This window comes from Pipistrellus kuhlii, unplaced genomic scaffold (assembly GCF_014108245.1).
Source record: "Pipistrellus kuhlii isolate mPipKuh1 unplaced genomic scaffold, mPipKuh1.p scaffold_m20_p_53, whole genome shotgun sequence".
Lineage (NCBI taxonomy): Eukaryota > Metazoa > Chordata > Mammalia > Chiroptera > Vespertilionidae > Pipistrellus > Pipistrellus kuhlii.
Genome location: NW_023425555.1, coordinates 214607 through 233661, shown reverse-complemented (window position 1 = coordinate 233661; position 19055 = coordinate 214607). Strand labels below are relative to the sequence as shown.

General features: G+C 46.9%; 1 protein-coding gene across 2 annotated transcripts in view; it reads left to right on the top strand.

The window, feature by feature from the left end:
- FUBP3 (far upstream element binding protein 3) overlaps nt 1-19055 on the top strand; it is a 51423-nt gene that overhangs the window by 8421 nt on the left and 23947 nt on the right. For both annotated transcript variants that reach the window (XM_036416099.2, XM_036416098.2), the window contains exons 2-5: nt 5505-5610; nt 15145-15178; nt 17371-17420; nt 17769-17840. In XM_036416099.2, coding sequence (XP_036271992.1) covers nt 5505-5610; nt 15145-15178; nt 17371-17420; nt 17769-17840 — 262 coding nt within the window. The remainder of the gene's footprint in view (nt 1-5504; nt 5611-15144; nt 15179-17370; nt 17421-17768; nt 17841-19055) is intronic.

The following is a 19055-nucleotide window of genomic DNA, read 5'->3' as shown; positions in this document are numbered from 1 at the left end:
CTTGCAGGGTCCGTGAAAAGCATCAGTAGCTGTATTGACAGCGTGGACGTCGTGGTGAATGACGTGGTGGTGCTCCGTGGCTTTGCCCATGTCCATTCGTAGGAAGTTCTCATCAGTGGGAAGCTGTGGACACAGTCACAGCTTCCTGTTTGGACTGATAGGATGAGCTACTTTGGTTATAAAACCTGTCCACACAGAAATTCAGTTGCTCAGGTGTGCGCCGGGACTAATGAATTGCCATGCTTATGCACTTCAGTGATCTGTGTCCGACCTTTGTGATGTTTGCCATAGCAGTGAGCCCTCAATATTCTGTTAATTTAAAATCATCTTAAAATTTGGATTTGTTCGAAATATTTTTCAAAGGGAAACGAAATCACTGTCATAAATGAAAAACTTTGGTAACTGTAATGTATGTATATTCATCCATGCACCTTTCAAAATCACCTGTACTCTTCTGTGAAAACACTGGCTTCTTTCACCCTGCATGTCACAGGTGTGTGCACCGAGGAGCAAGGCCATGGAGGGTCTTGCCAGGGTCATACACTGGGAGATCTGGCTGGAAAACCAAATTCTTGACTGACTCCTGGTCCGGTGCTTCCTTCCTTGGTATTTCCGCCGACTCCTGGCAGTGGAGGTTAAATTTAGTCTATCATATTTATATTTCATTATTGACTGTGCTTAAAATAGCACATGTAGTGAGCTAACCCATTCTCTTCCCCATCTTCCCTCCAAAGCAGAAGTGATTGACGTGGTAGAAAGTCCGAGGTCATGCTTTCAGATAAGGACTGGAGTGGCCTTGGTTTTGTAGGAATATTCTGGCTTCGGTGGCTCTTACTTTCTGGCCTGTGCCATTAACTGAGAACAGACCCCACTTTCCTTAGCAGCTGCTGTTCAGAACGATCCCTTGCAATGTGAGGAATTTGCTTGAGGTCTGTGTGCTGTGAACCACTAGGTTTAAGTCCTTGAGAAGTGAAATGTGTTTAAGAAAGACTTAGGTGGAGGGAAGAGAGGTGGCTTAGTGCTGTGGTTACAGACTTGAGTCTGGCATGCCTGGGCTTAAATACTATTTCTGCTACTTATAAGATGTGTGACTGACAGGTTACTCAGCTTCTCTGAGCCTCACTTTTCCTTATCTTAAAAATGGAAATGATGCCCTACATCGTTTGGCTCAGTGGCTAGTGTCCGCCTGTAGACCAAAGGGTCCCAGGTTTGATTCCGGTCAGGGGCACATGCCTGGGTTGTGGGTTCAGTCCAACGTGCAGGAGGCAGCCAGTCAATGATTCCCTCTTATCATTGATGTTTCTCTCTCTTCCTCTCTGCAATCAATCAATAAATATTTTTTTAAAAATGGAAATAGCCGAAACCGGTTTGGCTCAGTGGATAGAGCGTCAGCTTGTGGACTGAAGGGTCCCAGGTTCGATTCTGGTCAAGGGCATGTACCTTGGTTGCGGGCACATCCCCCACGATGTGCAAGAGGCAGCTGATCAATGATTCTCTCTCATTGATGTTTCTAACTCTCCCTCTCTCTTCCTCTGTAAAAAAATCAATAAAATATATATTTTTTAAAATGGAAATAACAACACCAGCTTCCTAGAGAATCATTGTAAGGAATAAATGAGATAGCATGTTTAAAATGCTCCTAGAGTACCAACACATAGTGAGCACTCATTAAATTTCAACTGGTTATTTTAGTAGATATTTCATATCATTTCCTAGAATAAAGTTAAATTTATATGAAGAAATGAACACATTGAATTTTACGGTATATTGTAATGTACAATGAAATATCAATGTAAATTGTGATGCAATTGTATGTTTAATGTTAAACTTGGTATCTCACATTTGTTTAGCCAATGTTCAAATGTAGTCTATTGACTTCAGGGCTACACCTCTGAACCATTATTACAAAGTTCCCTAGCTATGGATGCCTGAAGCAAACATGACTTAAGAACAAATCTGGCCCTGGCCAGATAAGGCAGTAGATTAGAGCGTTGTACCAACAAGTGAAGGTTGCAGGTTCAATCCCTGGTCAGGGCACATGCAAGAATCAACCAGTGAATGCACAAATAAGAGGAACAACAAATCAATGTCTGTCTCTCCCTCTCTCCGTCCCACTGTCCCTCCGTCCCTCCTCCTCCTCCTCCTCCTCCCCCCTTCTCTAAATTTTAAAAAATTAAAAATAAAATGGTGAATTAAAAAACCATTTGAAAGTCTCAGTCCCAAATTTGAAAGGACACTTGTTGATATAATCAATATTAGGAACAGGAAACTATTATAACATGTTTACCATATTAGCTTTGGTAGGAAAATAGGAAGGCCGAGGACTCAGGACTAACATTTAGCTAGATTGGTTGGCAGGAAGGAAGAAGATTTGGAAGATGGGGTATCAGAAAGGAGCAGGGAGAGGGCACATTTTGAGGCCCTGTCTTTGAGAGTGATGTCACATGTACACTGTTGGGGGACTGACTCCACTGATAGTCATACTCTTTTCTTTTGTGATTTGGGGTAATCATGTCTTCTGAGAATGCTTTGGTCTGTCTTTAAAAAAAACAACTAGACAGCCGAAACCTGTTTGCTCAGTGGATAGAACGTCGGTCTGCGGACTGAAAGGTCCCAGGTTCGATTCCAGTCAAGGGCATGTACATTGGTTGCGGGCACATCCCCAGTTGGGGTGTGCAAGAGGCAGCTGATCGGTGATTCTCTCTCATCGATGTTTCTAATTCTCTATCCTTCTCTGTTCCTCTCTGTAAAAAAATCAATAAAAAACAAAACAAAAAAAGAAAACAACTAGGTCAAACTTTTTTTTTTTTTTAATATATTTTAGTTGATTTTAGAGAGGAAAGGAGTGGGAGAGATAGAAACATCAATGATGAGAGAGAATCATTGATTGGCTGCCTCCTGTATGCCCCCTACTGGAGACTGAGCCGGCAACCCAGACATGTGCCCTTGACTGGAATCAAACCTGGGACTCTGCAGTCTGCAGGCCGACGCTCTGCCCATTGAGCCAAACCAGGTAGGGCAATTAGGCCAATTCTGAAGATCCTTACATTAGCCAGTTTGTTATGGCAGACGAGAGCGTCTCTATGGACACGCTCTTGCAATGTTCTCACCTTTTTAACCCACCTGCTTTACCAGCTGAGTCCTTACAGGTAACTTTTGCATCTTAAATAAGTAGCCAACCTCTACAAACTTATCCAAAACAAATAAGGGAGCAAGCTTGCACGTAGATGGTAGAATGCTGTTAGGCAGGATATATACGCCTTTTGTTTAAGAGCAAATGGCCATTTGCCCTTAGACTTAATTGGCTATAGGAGGTGGGGTTTCTATCAGCCAGCTATCTTTAGTATTGAGATTGTCAAGCTTTTTCTTTAAAGGTCCAAATGGTATGGCTTTGCACACTGTATGGTCTCTGCAACTCCCTACCGATAACAAATGGGTGTGGCTCTGTTCTAATAAAGCGTTCCTTACAAAGGCAGGTGGTTCACCACCTTAGTTTGCTCACCCTTGGCTTAGAATACCTGCTGTTGGAACACCTAGAGGTGTTCCTATTCCTGACCACTCAGAGTCTATTGTCTTGTCTGAGAGCGTCTTTTAAAAACGCATTAGCACGCTGCCTCCCTTAGAAAGCCTTGTCGTTGCTTCTGATCACCCTTCCTATACAACCCAGCCCCTTCCCGTGATCAGTAAAGCCCTGTGTGAGCTGGCTCCTGCCCGCTTCTGAGCGCACATCTAATCCTTCCGCTCTGCTGACATTAACGGCTGTCTCCGGCTTCTGCCCACCAACTCGCTCCGGCCTCAGGGCCTTCGTACAGGCCGTTTCTCCTGCCTGGACAGCTCTTCAGATCTTCGTGCAGCCAGCTGCTGCTCATCATTGAGGTCTCAGGTTACATGTCCCCTCCCGGTGTCCTGCCCTGATCGCCCTATATAAAGCAGCTCTCCCACGCACTCTAACAGTCTTTGTATTTTCCTGGCATCATGCTGATGCCACCTGAAACGCTCAGTTCGTGGTGTACCGTGACTCCCCGCCGACTGCGGACTCCAGGGAACTGGGGCTTGGTTATTCTTGTTCGCCACAGGAGCCTGGTGCCTAGGACAGCCTAGCACCCAGAGGCAATCACCATTTGTGGGGTGATTTGCCTTCTTTTACAGCCCTGGTATTTGTGAAGTGCTCTTGAGTGTACAAAGCTCTTTTGTGTTCAGAATATGCTGTTACCTTTTCAAAAAACGATGAAGCAGATGGTATATCCAGAGGGCCTTAAGCACAGAAGAAACGGACTTGCCAACATCACAGACCCAGTAATGGAAGGGACAAGCCCTGACCCCAGGCCGTTTAAGTCTTGCCTGGGGTTTTCATGATTGTCTTTGTTTATTTGTTCAAGGTCATTTATCTTTACGTAGGTCCTGGAAGGTCTCAGACTTCTGGGCGCTTTGGGACATGTTCAGAATTTCCACTGAAGATTTTGCTCTGAGACAGGTGTGCTAGGCTTAATTCAGGGAGTAATATCCAGAGCAACTGCTATAGCCAAAACTGGTTTGGCTCAGTGGATAGAGTGTCTGCCTGCGAACTGAAGGGTCCCAGGTTCGATTCCAATCAAGGACATGTGCGTTGGCTGCACGCACATCCCCAGTGGGGGGTATTCAAGAGGCAGTTGATCCAATGTTTTTCTCTCATTGATGTTTCTAACTCTCTATCCCTCTCTCTTCCTCTCTGTGAAAAATCAATAAAATATATTTTTTTAATAAGTAAAAAAAAAAAAAAGAGCAACTGCTATAGACATTGATTAAATCAAAGAGTTGATTTATTGTGAAGATCACAATAATTTCCTAATGAGAACCAAGTAGATAAGTCTATATAGCATTTGTTTCTGGGGGAAATTTTTAATAACTATGTTTTGTTCTTTAACTGGTAATAAATATATTAAAAGTTGAATTAGGCCTCAGATTATCTTACTTCCTCAAATGCAGGAATCTTACAGTCGTCTGGACAGGCAGTCACGCCCCGCTGTTCAGACACTTCCAGCGGAGAGCAGTGGATCGCCTTACAGCTGTAGATTGCCTCCCCACCTTTGTAGATGTTCCCGTTAACGGGACGGGTGTATTCCTAAAGGGTTGTCAGTTGAGCAAACATGGCCTTTTAAATATTGTTGGGGAATTTGTTTCTTAAAGGAATCCTGTGATAAAACCTTTTGAGCAAAGTTTTTCTTACTGTTGGCCTGCTTTGTTTTTCTTCAAATGCAGTATGCCTGTATTTTAAGCGATGGCTTAGAAACACTAATTGCTTTAAAAGGCACATTTTTGCCACTTTTTTATTTCTAAAGACACATTATTATTAAGACCAAAAGACTCCGTGGACAGTGAAGAGTGTTTATCCTACCACAGCGTTGCCTTACGTTAATGCTGGTTGGGGCGGGTTGGGGGGGTTGGGGGGTGGGGAACAGCCCTCCAAAGAGGACTCTGATAGAGCCGTGATTTGTTCCTGAATGTTTAAATCTCTTCTTCTGCAGATTGCTGCTAAAATTGATTCAATTCCTCACTTGAATAACTCCGCTCCCCTAGTGGACCCCTCCGTGTACGGCTATGGAGTGCAGAAGCGGCCCCTGGATGACGGAGGTAAGCTGGCGGTGCCTGCCCCTCAGCCGGCATGAGCCTGTCAGTGCCCGTGCCAGCCATTTCCTCACCAGCCTCGGCACCTTGAGGAGGAACGGCTGCGGGGAGTGTTCAGGATGATTTTTCTCAGCAATTCCCCAGCGTTTGAGTTCTTATTTGCCTTGATAATACAGGAATCTTTTTAGCCGGGCTCTCAGGGAAAGACTCGGCCTTTGAGCATCAGCTTGGAAATAATTTGGTGGATTTGCTAGTTTTGCTGGGTTTAGCCCTCCGTTCTTCCAGTACACATGTAAGAACTGGAGTTTCCACTTTTCTCAGAAGAAAAGCTAAGTTTTGGTGCCTAGCTCTGAGGAAGCCGTGGCTATACCTTTTTTTTAATTATTATTATTAATATATTTTATTGATTTTTTTTACAGAGAGGAAGAGAGAGGGATAGAGAGTTAGAAACATCGATGAGAATCATTGATCAGCTGCCTCTTGCACACCCCCTATTGGGGATGTGCCCGCAACCAAGGTACATGCCCTTGACCGGAATTGAACCTGGGACCTTTCAGTCTGCAGGCCGACGCTCTATCCACTGAGCCAAACCGGCCTCGGCTGTGGCTATATCTTAACCTTAAAGAAAGGAAAGGGGGAGGGAGATGACCTTTCTCTGGTCTATCTGCTGGTTTTTCATCATTCCCTGTATGACAAGTTCTTTCTAGAACATTCCTTTTCCTTTCATTCATTCATTTGTTATTTTGTTGGTTTGTTTATATATATATTCACCTTTATTCCACCCCCCCAAAATTTGAAACCAATTAGCAGTGCCTATCACCAGCCCTCTGGCAGAGAATCTGCCAAACATGCTTCTGTAGAGAACTTGGCCTTTCTTTATCTGATTTGGTCTTCCACTAAGTGTGACTATAACAGGGATTGTGCAGTATGCTAAATGATACATGAACGTTCACACAGTGGTGGGCCAGTGTCTCGTTCTGTCCTGTCAGTCTGCCTATATATCCAACCATGTGTATGTGTACATATTTCTGTGATACGTTAAGCCTTAACGGTTAAGGGGAAAAAATCAAGGTGTGCAACAAGATGTATTATATATGTAATCCCTTTTTCTAAAAAAATACATGTTTTTATAATACATAGGAAAAATGTAATTTGGCTTGATTGATTTTTCTCTGGTCTCCTTGGGATTCTAAAAGAGGAGATCGCCATCATTTTGAGAATAGAGGCCCAGCACATGAATTCCTGCGGGTAGAGTCCCCAAGTCTAGCTTGCTTTCAGGGCCATCTTCTGCCCCTGCCGCCATCCATCCTAGTTTCCGCTGGTTCCCCGTTCACCATCCTGTGATCGGAGCCTGTGGGCTGAGGGGAGGGACCAAGAGGTTGGCTGTTCCACCCGCTCGCCGCCAGTCCCCATCCCTCCCACCCCGTGCCCCATTCACCCTCGTGATTAGAGCCTGCGGGGCTGGGGGGAGGGAGGGACCGAGAGGTGTTCAGTGCACCTCATAGTGACTGGTCGAGTGGTGGTTCTGGTCGTTAAGCCGTTATGGTCACTGGGCTTTTATTATATAGGATGTGGGAACCTTTTTGGAATAATTGTGTAGATTCACACTGAGATTTTAAGGGGATGACATTTGGGTGTACAAGTTCTCTGTTTAAAACAACAGTTTAAGGGGGCCCTGTGGCTTAGCTGGTCAAAGCGCCTGTCTAGTAAAACAACAGTTAATGTTTATGATCACGCACATAGAAAGTCTACTCCAGGCCATTGGATCTACGGTGGCCATTTAAACTGCTGCTTGCAGATAATACGCCATGAGCTGCTTTTATTTGACTGGTGCTAGTGATTTCTTAGACCAAATATGACTAATGGCATTCTCTGCGTTTTGCCTTAGCAAAAAGCTTTTTACCTTTTTAGGGCAATTATGCTTCTGCCTCTCCTGTGAGACATCGATAGGAAAGTAGAACTAAGTTGTCTGGCACTGAACACGTATCTTGTTAATGGACAGAGTCGCTCTGGCCCGCCGTTTCCAGAAATTGAGATCAATACGTTTCACAACTCCCGGCCTTGTCTTCACCCACGTGTGGAGTCAGTTGCAGTGGACGCTGCGCCCAGTGTCTCGTATTCACTGTGTCCTTTGCCTGGGAACGCCCACATGTTTGCAAATGTGACCGTTGGCATTTGCGGGCATTTTTCCGTTAATCCTTTGATACCCACTTGAAAGAAATTAGCAGAAGGTTCTGAACCTAATGGTAAAGAGACCCAGGAAGCAAGCAGCCGTAGTTAGTAAGTCACCAGGAAGTCCAGGATCTCACTTGGAAGTTCAGTGATTATCATATTGTTTACTTCCACATTTTTTGTTGTTGAACCTTTTCCAGATTACCTTCATTTTCCCCCTTAGCCCTCCTCCACCCAGCTCCCTCACCTCACTGATGAGAACCATGATTTTTTGTGTGCCTGCCTTTTGGGGACCAAGTCCTGGTAACCAGAAAGTGAACACAATTTCTCTCTTTCCTTCTTCTCAATAGTAAGCCATCTTACAGTGTAGTAGGAAGGAACTGAGAGAGAACCTTCAGGCACCATGTTCGGCCTCTGGCGTTGCTGGATGCCCGTGTCTTACACAACAGATAGATTCGGAGAACAAGAAGTGTCGCTCAGGCTTTTGGCATTCTGCATTAGAGTTTGATGAAGTCAGTCCTCTTCTGTGAGCACCACTTACATAACAGAATCACAGGAACTGTTTTTCTCCGCGGGGGTCCCACATGGAGAGCCTGAGATTTGCTGCTGATCTTAGAGAAAACCCTGTCAGTGGGACCTGCCTCAGCCTCTGCTGTCAGCTGTCAGCATATTCTGTGGGGATGGGTCACTGGGCCAGCTCCGTTCTCCTGGAGAGATACGTGAATAAACAGATCTGCCACGGAGAGTGTTTGTTGTGCCACACAGCTTTCTAGGGGGCACGGTCTTGCTGTTTGAGAGATGAGAGGTTAGAAAAGCAGAGAAAAACAACAAACAGGAATTCCATCGCTTTTTCTTTGCAATAAAGGTTTCCAAAGGCTCGCAGTGTTTGGTTTGGTTTGGTTCGGCGTAGGGTTTTTTGACACAAGGGCGCCAGATCACGTTTAGCAATGTGAACTTTCTAACTTGCCAGTGGAGTGGAGTTCTTTAACCTTCAGGAGGTTAAAGTTCAGTCCGCTAGACGTTTTTGGAGGAGTTACTTAGGTCTGTTTAAAAGTATTTCAACTCTGATGTTGACCACAAAGAACTTAACCCAGGGTTTGTTCGGAACACTGGGATAGACAGACAGGTGTGTGCATAGGAGGGTTAGAACCAGTGCTGGGCCAGAAAGCCAGGGACAGTTTAGTCCTGGTGCAGATGGCTGGGCGTGAGTGATCCTGCAGTTTGAGCCTCCTGAGCCTGCCCGCCAGCTCTGGATCCCCTAATTTTGTTAGCCTCTTCGGTCTTGGCACCCACGCTTTCTAACAGCCTTTGAGGTGCGGGTCTTCAGTTCGGGAAGCTCCCTGCTGGTGTGGCACCCTTTCCACCCAGTGCTTTTCTTGCCACTGCTGGAGCCAGTCAGACCAGTTTCTGCCTCTTGTGGAAGGCCTGGGGCAGGTTCCAGGAACCAGGGAGGTCCAGCCTGACCTGGCTGTCACCCACCTGCCCTCCTGGTCTCCCCCCTTCAGCAGCCTGATCGTCTGTTTTCTTTGCTCTCCCGGAAGCATGTCCCCCACCCCAGCTCTCACCTGGCTGATTCCTCCTCAGCCCGTAGGTCTCGAAATTGATAGTCAGACTTCCTCCCTGCAGCCTGTCCTCATGCTCATTTTGACTTCTTCCGTGCCCGCTCAGGTGCCACCAGCCTCTCTGTCTTCTCTTGTCTCCTGTTCCCCTTCCTCCCTCCTCCTCTCCCTCTCTTCCTCCCCCTTTCCTACAGTGCTCTCATTCTGCTCTGAACTTCTGAGGTTCGTTTGTCCCTTAAGGTACACGTCACTTCCGCTTTATTCTGCGGATCCTCGGTGTCCCTCTCTGGCCAATCCTACGTGCTCTCACTCAGCCTAGAGGCGTTCTCTGTTCCCAGCCTGCCTTACAGCGGGAGGGAATAGATGCTCAATGCTAAGTTCTCCTTTGTACCCTGTGATTGGCATTTAGAAAACTGTCTGGAAAGTAAGCTCCACGTGTTTTAAAACCGTGAATTTCAGTTTAATCTAAACCAGGACTTGGCAAGCTTTTTCTTAAAGGAGCAGATAGCGAATATTTTAGGCTTTCCGGTCCTGGTCTCTGCCCCACCTGCTCAGCTCTGCCGTAAGCTTGGAAGCAGCCGTGGACGCACGTAAACACGCGGTGGCTGCGCTCCAGGCCCTCCTTGTTTACAGAAATAGGCAGCTGGCCCTCGGGCTCGGCTTGCCAACCTCTGATCTCCAACCAGCCTTGTCAAATGATTAACTCCAACACTTTCTCAATCTGCAGTCAGAGGCGTACAGAGCTCCCCCCACTTCTACCCCCCACCCCAATTTCCTTAAACAAGTCTCCCGGTCTCGGGGTCCACTGTCTGCTGCCTCGCCGAGAAAACGAGTGATTTCTTACGTTTTGCCCAGAGCTCAGCCCAGAGCGGGCTGACAGATGGCAAAGCTGCTCTTCTCATCCTCCCCTCCGTCTTCCCGGGCAGCCGGAGCATCTTCTCCAGGTTTCTGCCCCGGGAGAGGCCCAGGCAGTTACTGCCTCCGGAGCTTTTTACGTGGATCTAATGAGCCTCGCTCCCCCTGCCCTCTCTTAGAATGCAGCACCCGTCAGAGCTTTGTGGGTGCAGCGCGATGTCTGCCATTGCTGGGGCTTTGGAACGAGCCTGCCTTCTCCACCAAAGGCTTCTCTCTCATACTGGTGCGGTACCTTTTCCCCATGGTGTTTCTGTGGGGTGACTATCAAATGAAGTACTGACAGGAAAATCGGAATAGAATTTTTTTTCTTTTTTTTTCTTAATCAATCTTTATTGTTCATATTATTACAAAGGTTCCTCTTTTTTTCTTTTAAAAAATTTCATTTTCCCCTAGCTAGTATGGCTCAGTGGATAGAGTGTCAGCCTGTGGACTGAAGGGTCCCAGGTTCAGTTCCCATCAAGAGCACATGCCTGGGTTGTGGGCTCGATCCCCAGTGATGGCCAGGTTTAAAGATGGCTGCTGGGGGCTCCTGTGTAGACTAAGAGTAGGTTCATCACTAGGTTCCTTCGCTACTGGAAGGGACGCTGGGGCTTAAATTCCTTACTGTGTAGCTAAGGAAACATGCTGAGAAATGATCGGACCACGCTGATTCCTGGTAAGAACCAGAAGGAAGACTTCAAATCCTGGGTCTCTATCTCAAAGGCCATGAGAGTGTCTGCTTGAAATGTGGGCTCCAACGTCTGGTGGGTGAGGGCGTGAGTCCTAGCTCTGCAGTTAACTGTGTGACTCCGGGCATTGCTTAACCTCTCTGAGCCTTTGTTTTCTTACCTCAAATTAAGATGATATCTACTTAATGAGATTATCATCGGATTATAACAGGTTATTTTCAAACTTTCTAACTACTACTTACCATGTAACAAGTGTTCATATTTCCACCAGAACTAGTTAGTAGACATATGTTGAAACATGTACAACGGAAGTAAAAGCCGTGTTACTATATATAATATGTTTATATTACTATATAAACACTTTGTTTTCTATTTCATTTTATTATAAAGTTGGTCATGACCCAAATGAATGTCATAACCCCTGGATTAAATGGAAATAGGCATAATGCTGTGAATCAGTAGTGCAGACGGACTTTTCCTCTTAATTTGCCTACAGAGACCGTTGGCTCAGGCCCTCAGTAGGCACTTGAAGTGGGGTTCCCAGCTCCTCCCCATCCCTGGAGGCCACGTCAGGGAGTGTTCTGCTTTCCCGCCTGGACTCTGAAGCTTCCTGAGGGCAGAGAGGGTCTGGCTCACCATTTTCCCCCGGGACCTGGCGCAGTGCCCAGCTCCCCGCACTGGAAGGCGTGATGGGCATAGGCGCTCGTGGGCACTGTGCTGAGGGCACGGTACCTGGTGCTGCTAATACCAGCGCCTGCTCTCAGGCTCTGTAGGACTGAGGGGGTGCGTGCCGCTGCGGCACCTGGGGAAGCACCTTGGGAAGCAGAGCTGGTGCTCTTAGCCACTCACAGGAGCACATTAGACTGCAAGCGAGGGGCATTCTTGAGATCAACTTGAATTTATTCTCACTTTTAAAAATAACAATTTGCAGAATTAGTAACAGATTACTTGTCTTGGGACTTGCAGCTGAACTCAGCATGTCAGTGTTTTGAGGCCCTGGGGCGAGAGTTGCTGCTTAGAACACAGGAAGCCTTTGTATTGTCCTCGGGAGAAAGCTTTTTGAAATCGCTTGGAAAACTGCAGAAATGGCTGCAGCTCGCTTCAGAGACAGAGGACTCTGGAATCCAAGCCAAGCACAGGAGGATTGTTTTCAAAACCTGAGGAGGAAGGTCTGCTTATTTATTATTTTTGTCAGTTCTGCAAAAACAGCTGACATTTCTCTGCTGACCGCCACTCACCTGCCTTTGGTCCCTGCTGTGCGCGAGGCCGGCGTGCTGTCCGCGCTGGCAGAGGAGTGAGGGTGCTTTTGTTCCTTGGGCTTTTGTGCGGGAGGGTGGGGGGGTAACGATTACATCTGATACCTGTTCTAAAATTGGGTGTGTTCCCAGCGACACTGGTTAGCATTTTTTGGGGGGGAAGGAAAAGAAGACTTTCTCCTTACTGATGGGTAAATAAGTGTCCAGCTGCTGTTCCCCCCCCCAAAAAAAAAATCATTATTGAAATTGGCAGAGAGTTGCTCTTCAGAAAGAACGTCTCATATTGTGGTGTGAATATTTGCCGTGGGGAGCTCATTTTCCCATAGCCCAGGGGGCTGCCATTACATAGCGGGCAAGATGAATGAGAACGACACCTGTGTGCGTACGCACGCGCGCTAGGATGGAGCGCGCAGGTGAATTTTCGAGGCAAGAGCTGTTGTCAGCCAGCATGCACCATTAGGGGAAATAGGACTGATATTTCAGCACTTTTCTTTTTGGCAGTAAAATGATGGCAGTTACCATAAATGGAGCTTTATAGGTGTTCCCATATGCCTCCCTCATTTGACCCCCTTCATCATGAAGACCGAGAGGAGCCCCCCAGGCCCTCACCCCCTCTCACGGCGTTGGACATTATCAGTGTGCTGAGTGAGTGCCCAGGGCCCCTTGCCTAGCTGCTGCTTTTCGTTTTTAAGCACCAAAAGGGAATGTTCTTGAAGGGAGTGCAACTTTAAATCCGGCGTTTCAGCCTTGGCTGCGGCTGCGGCCTGGAGGATGGAGACCATTTATCCTTAAGAGTCCGCTAAGGGAGAGTTGGGTCTGGATTTGAATGGATTTCCTTCCTGGGTGGTATGGCTCTCAGCAGTCCGTCTGTCTGTGTGCTGATGTGTGTGCGCTCTTGTGTTTGGTTTGTAACCACCTGCACTTGTCAGCAGAGCAGTTGGCCATCAGAAATGACACCGTGTGCGGAACCTGTGACACATACTTTGTCACCAAAAAGGAATTCCCTTTTCTGTGATGAGCACAGAATTTCAAACGGCTATTTGATCAGGAGCCTTCGGATGCTCCCCAGGTGTCATGGAGTCCTTTACGGTAGCCTTGCCCTTTACTTTGTGTATTTCTGAAATCGCCGAACATCATTAGCCTTTGACAAGTCTTTTGGTTTTTTACAGAGAGGAAGGGAGCGGCATAGAGAGTTAGAAACATCGATGAGAGAGAAACATCGATCAGCTGCCTCCTGCACACCCCCTACTGGGGATGTGCCCACAACCAAGGTACATGGCCTTGATTGGAATCGAACCTGGGACCCTTCATTCTGCAGGCCGACGCTCTATTCACTGAGCCAAACCAGTTAGGGCCTTTTGACAAGTCTTAACGCACAGCACGCAGGCCAGGAGCCACGGTCTGGCGAGGTGCTCTGTTTGGGGAACAGACGCCTCTCTGTTCTCGTCATTTCCAGGCGTTTTAGTTCCTCAGTCTGCAGTGGACTCTGCCCCTAACAGAACAATTCGGGGGGAAGCCGGGAAGCTGAGCGTGACCCCCACCAGGACCGCTAGCCCAGCTGCAGGGCATGGGCTTTCTTTCATTGCCACTGCCTTAGGCGATGGCCTTCCTCTCTCACATCCTGGGGTTGAGTGTGTGGTCAGGGTTTCTTCCCTCAGCTGCTGGTTGTCCTGTTTTCATGTGGCGTGAGAGTCCCCAAGCCAGAACATTTGTCATATGAAACTGGAAATGCAAAAAGAAAAACTTAAGAGTCAATGGAAAGCAACTCTTCTCCCCGAGATAAGCAGGTTAATGGTATATCATATCAATATTTTGGCTGCAGACCATTATCTTGCTATTGATCCAGAAGAAATATGGGATTGACTCAGTAGCCACTTATTTTTGCTGGGGTCATTTCTAGGTGTTTTTCTTTTAAAATAGCAGCATCTGGCTTCTTTTTATGGCCAGTTCCTGCCAGTCAGAGAAAGACGGTCAAGTTTAAGCGGAAGGAAGAGCAATTGGAGTCCTGTATTTCAGATGCTAAGCCATGTCACTCTTTGTTCTGAGGTTCCTGTCATGCATCCTTCGCACTTATCTCCTATCTGTCCTGCTTAGGACGGCCCCGGTCGTGTTTTTGCATGCTCTCATGAGCACATCATAAGGCTCATTCAGTTTCGTGCCACATGTGTAGGATTTTTACTGCGCTGTCTGCTGGCTGCGTGTCCCGGGCTGCATTGGCCAGGAGAAACACCACAGATCCTTTTGCTAACAGTGGCAGGGAGAGGAGGAACTGGAAAAAGTGGAGCTGAGGGGGCTGCGGGAATGTGATCAGAGCTGGTGTGCACAATCAGAGGTGTTCGGCACCGCTGTCTCTTGTGAAATGGGCTTGAAAGGCAGGAGCTGTTCCTTCTGAGCGCCTCAGAGATTGTAGATGGGTCCGCGCAGAGGCCCTCGGAGGGAGGAAGCCAGATCCTCTCCCCGAGTCTCTGCTCCTGGGAGGGAGGGGAGAATGGGCGCCCGTGGCAGGCAGGAGCATATGTGCATGGTCTTAGCGACTGCAGCTGCCAAGGGGCCGTCCCTGACAATGCCTCTGAGCCAGGGGGTCACATCTTCTCATTTGTTTTAGAAAGAGAAAGAAGGACCCTCGGCATCCTTACATTGAGTTTGGATCCCGAGCAGGAGGGCGGTGGGAAGTGAGAGGGATTTAGGCAGGCAGGATTTTCTCCCAGGCTGCTCAGCATGTGGACACACAGATCAATGTCTTATCCTGCGTTCAGCTGGACACGGAGTTAGAGACTGTGCTGATCAAGACGTCCCCTCCTGTTTCATATCACATAACGCATTCATTTCAGCCACTGAGCCTAAATTACTATTTGCTTTCTTTCTGCCTTTCTTTCTTTCCCCTTGAAATGGTAAGAACTTGTGTAAGGATGAAGTTAGTTTATCCGTGCTAATGCTTTGATTTTTCTTTTCTCTTTCTCTTTGCCACAGTAGGTAACCAGTTAGGGGCCTTGGTACATCAAAGGTAAGCAGTGGGTTATGTTTTATTATTTATTGATCATTTCTAATTGTTTATTGATCCACCATCTGTACTAGAGAGTTTGAAAGTCAGAGGTTGAGAGTGTGGAAAACCATAGGCTAATCTTTAAGACTTAAGTTTTTGTAGCCCTTTTTAAGCTCAAAGGATAAACTAACACAACGTAGTAAAGATCAGCCGTTAGTGTTTGTAAACTTAAAAGACTTCTAGAATGTTGGAGCTGTTCTTTCTGCTCACACACATTTAATTTAAAATGAGACAACGAAATGTTCCTCTTGTTTTCACATTTTCCCTGGTGTTTTATGAATCCTTAACCTCTTCACTTCAGAAAATGGGTCTTTTTCCCAAGTGAAGACACAGCTTTTGGTCCTCAAGGAATCGGGAGCCTGGGAGGCCAGGAACCTGGACCCCCCTCCCCCCCATAGTGGTAGGGACTTGCCAGAGAACCTTGGATAAGTACCCAGTTGATTCCCTGCCTCACTTTCCCCTCACGGCCTTCCCTTAAACATGGAGGATTAGAAAAATGAAAAGACATCTGGGCTTTAAAAAGACCAGTCTGTAAGATAGGATATAGTGGTCACATAGTTACCCTTTAAAGAGGAGAAAATGTACTGGAAACGATGCTCGTTTGTTTTGTTTTTTAATGAATTAAAGGAATTTAAATAAGGTTGTTAGTATCAAATATAACTTTCCTCCTATAAGACTTTAATTAACCAGGATTTTACTTTCCAAAGTGATAATACTTCGTGCTTTAGACAAGTCCCAGCCTTGCATTTAAAGTAGAGCTTTGTTTTGCTGGAGGCAGTTGGTCTTCATGTTTCCTCCGCAACGAGAGTCTGCGAAACACGTTCCCGAGGCTGAGTTTGTCCCATTTGTGCTGTGATAGCGTTGGAGCTCTCCTAGTGAATTCCCCAGTCTCGTTCTTTGAGGATTTAGATAGTGTGTGGCCCACACGTGAGCAGCAGTCTCTTAGCTGCAGGGACCCTGGCCTGCAGGATGTGAGCCCCAGCATCCAGTGTGACCGTTAGGAAGCCCAGGCTTGGCTGATTGGGGACGCACTGAAGATCCCAGCGGCAGAGAGAATCCTGGGCCCATAGAAACCTGAGGGTGTAGACTCCGCGGAGAGGACAGTTCGCTCTCATCAGAATGACACGGTGACAAGTGCTATTTATGCTATTGCATTTCTTCTAAGTGCTGCACTTTCCCTAAAAACATGCACTTTATCCAATTCTTCCTGTGATGGGTAAAACCCAGCTGTGTGCGAGATGTTTAAAAATGCTACCTTTTTTTTTTTTTTTTTTTTTTTGAACTACTTGCATTTAGCTTCCTCCTAAGATAAATGTTTAGATTTAATTGCTTCCCGGGGTGTTGGGCAAATTGGATATTGTCCACAAGACTCTATATGGCAAATCTGACGGTTTGTTTGAAAGAGCCAGCGCGATAGTTGTTTTTTTAAAAAAAGAAAGCAAGCACATAATGGATGGGATAGCATTTAACAGAAGTACCTTGCAGAGTAACAGGTCATTATTCTGTCCTGGTCAACACTGATTAGGCCTCCGCTGGAGACTGGCTCCATTTGGGGCGTTTCACCCTAAAAGACAGAAAAATTAGAGGGAGGCCAGAAAGCAACACAAAGACAGGGAAACGGGCGCTGGAGAGAAGTTGGGTATTTCTCCATCTGAAAGGACACCAGGAGGAAGTCTAGCTTTCCCTGCTTCCCAAAGGATCTTCAGTGTTCTGGCCTGCGGATCTTTCAGTACTGAGCCACACTCCTGGATCCTTTTAGAGAGAGAGAGAGAGAGAGAGAGAGAGAGAGAGAGAGAGAGAGAGAGAGAGAGAGAGAGAGGAGAACGGATTTATTGTTTTATTGTCCTACTTGTTCATGCATTCATTGGTACTTGCCTGCGCCCTGACTGGGGATCGAACCCACAACCTTGGCATTTCGGGACAATGCTCTAACAACTGAGCTGCCTGGCCAGGGCGAGGCTTGATCTTTCCCAAGAGTGACTGACCAAGAGGGGCATCAGAGGGTGCCCCAGTAGGTGGTTATGGACCTGTTGGCCAAGTTGGCACGATTGCTTTAGCCTTATCTTCCAACATGGTCAGCATGGGACATTCGGGGAACCTACCGTGGCTTCGGAATTCTGCTCTATAGTTTTCCCAAACGTTCTTTGTTGCAGGACGGTAATAACGGAAGAATTCAAAGTGCCTGATAAAATGGTTGGATTCAGTAAGTATCCACGTGCTGCTCTCCCCCTCATTCCTGTCTGTTCCTTTCCTTTTCCTCTGGGCGCGAGCCCCACCTTTAGCGAATGCTTGGCACACGCTCCTCCCGTCTCCCGGAGCTCCCGAGCTGCGGGCCTCTGTCCGGCCGAGGTCCCCACACTCTCCGCCGCCCCGCTCCCTTCCTCAGTCGAGCACCCTGTCTGCTGTGTTTCCCACGTGGTTGCTGCGGGCTTGCTGAAGCCAGGCTGATCTGTGTCGCTGTGAGCCATGTGTGAATGCTGGTTGAGTTCAGTCGCCCATGCGTGGTTAAATAGGGGTGGGGCATATTCTGACCCTGTTCCATTTGTTTCAGTTATTGGCAGGGGAGGTGAGCAGATTTCACGGATTCAGACAGAATCTGGTTGCAAAATTCAGATTGCTTCAGGTAAGGCTGCTTTTTTTGTTTGTTTGTTTGTTTTTTGTTTTTATAGTTCTCAGTTTGGTAGAAATGAGTATTATGCCAAGTTTTCCAGATTCAGTACTTTGTGTGTTGCTAGAAGTGTAGGAACATGGGTGTGTGTGTGTGTGTGTGTGCTGCTTTCCTTGCACTTCTGGAGCTGGCCTCCCAGGAGGAAATGGTGCAGAAGCGGGCTCAGAGGCAAGGCTGCCCTCTGACCTTGCTGGAGACCCTCCACTGTTCTGCGGCCTGGCCTGCCCCTCCCCCCGCCCCCCAAACACGCACCACTCTAGCACCTGTTTTCTGCACCAGAATGTTATGCCAGACACAGTGGGGCCTGCAGGGGCCTGTGGTTTTGGGGTCACTCCTGGGGATTGCTTCCCGGCTCCCCGGGCTCGCACCATCCCTGCCTTTGTGGAAAGAGGCCACGCGGCTCTGGCTGAATTAGCACATGGTGAGCACAGTGAGGCCTTTCCCAGGGGGTCCATTTTGGCTGCAATATGGAGAGAGACAGATGAGAAGAAGAGTTTACATTTTATCGTTTTACCTCATTTGAGTTCTATCTCTTTCCATAGTGGAGGAGGACGTTTTAAGGACATTTGACTAGAGAAACGTTTGTCATTTTAAAGAATACTTACTATCGGGTCTAGTAATAATTAATGTCGTTTTTTAACATTCGTTTAAAATCTTGCTTGGCGTTGACTTGTATTGACATAACCTTCAAACACGTGGTATCTACAGAACGTGTGAAGTGCAATTAACAAGTTTTGCTTGAAAAAGTTTGTGTTTGGTTTGGTTTTTGTTGCAAAACTAGGGCTAAGAAGATGGCGGATGAAGAGCATATTCGGCACTGCATGCTTTACGAGTTCCAATTAGGAAGAAAAGCAAGTGAGGCTGCAAAAAACATCTGTAGTGCTCTTGGTCAAGATGCAGTTAGTGCCAGAAAATGCCAGCGTTGGTTTGAGAAATTTCGCGAGGGAAATTTTTCGTTAGATGACAAGAGTGGTCGAGGCCGTGTGTCCAATTTTGATCAAGAAGCTCTTCAAGCTCTTTTGGTGCAAAATCCTCAAATTACCCAACAAGAGCTTGCGACAACTTTAAATTGTTCACAAAAAACAATTTCCAATCAATTGCGTGCACTTGGCAAAGTCCAAAAGTTTGGAAAATGGGTTCCTCATGAGTTGACCGACAACAACCGTAATC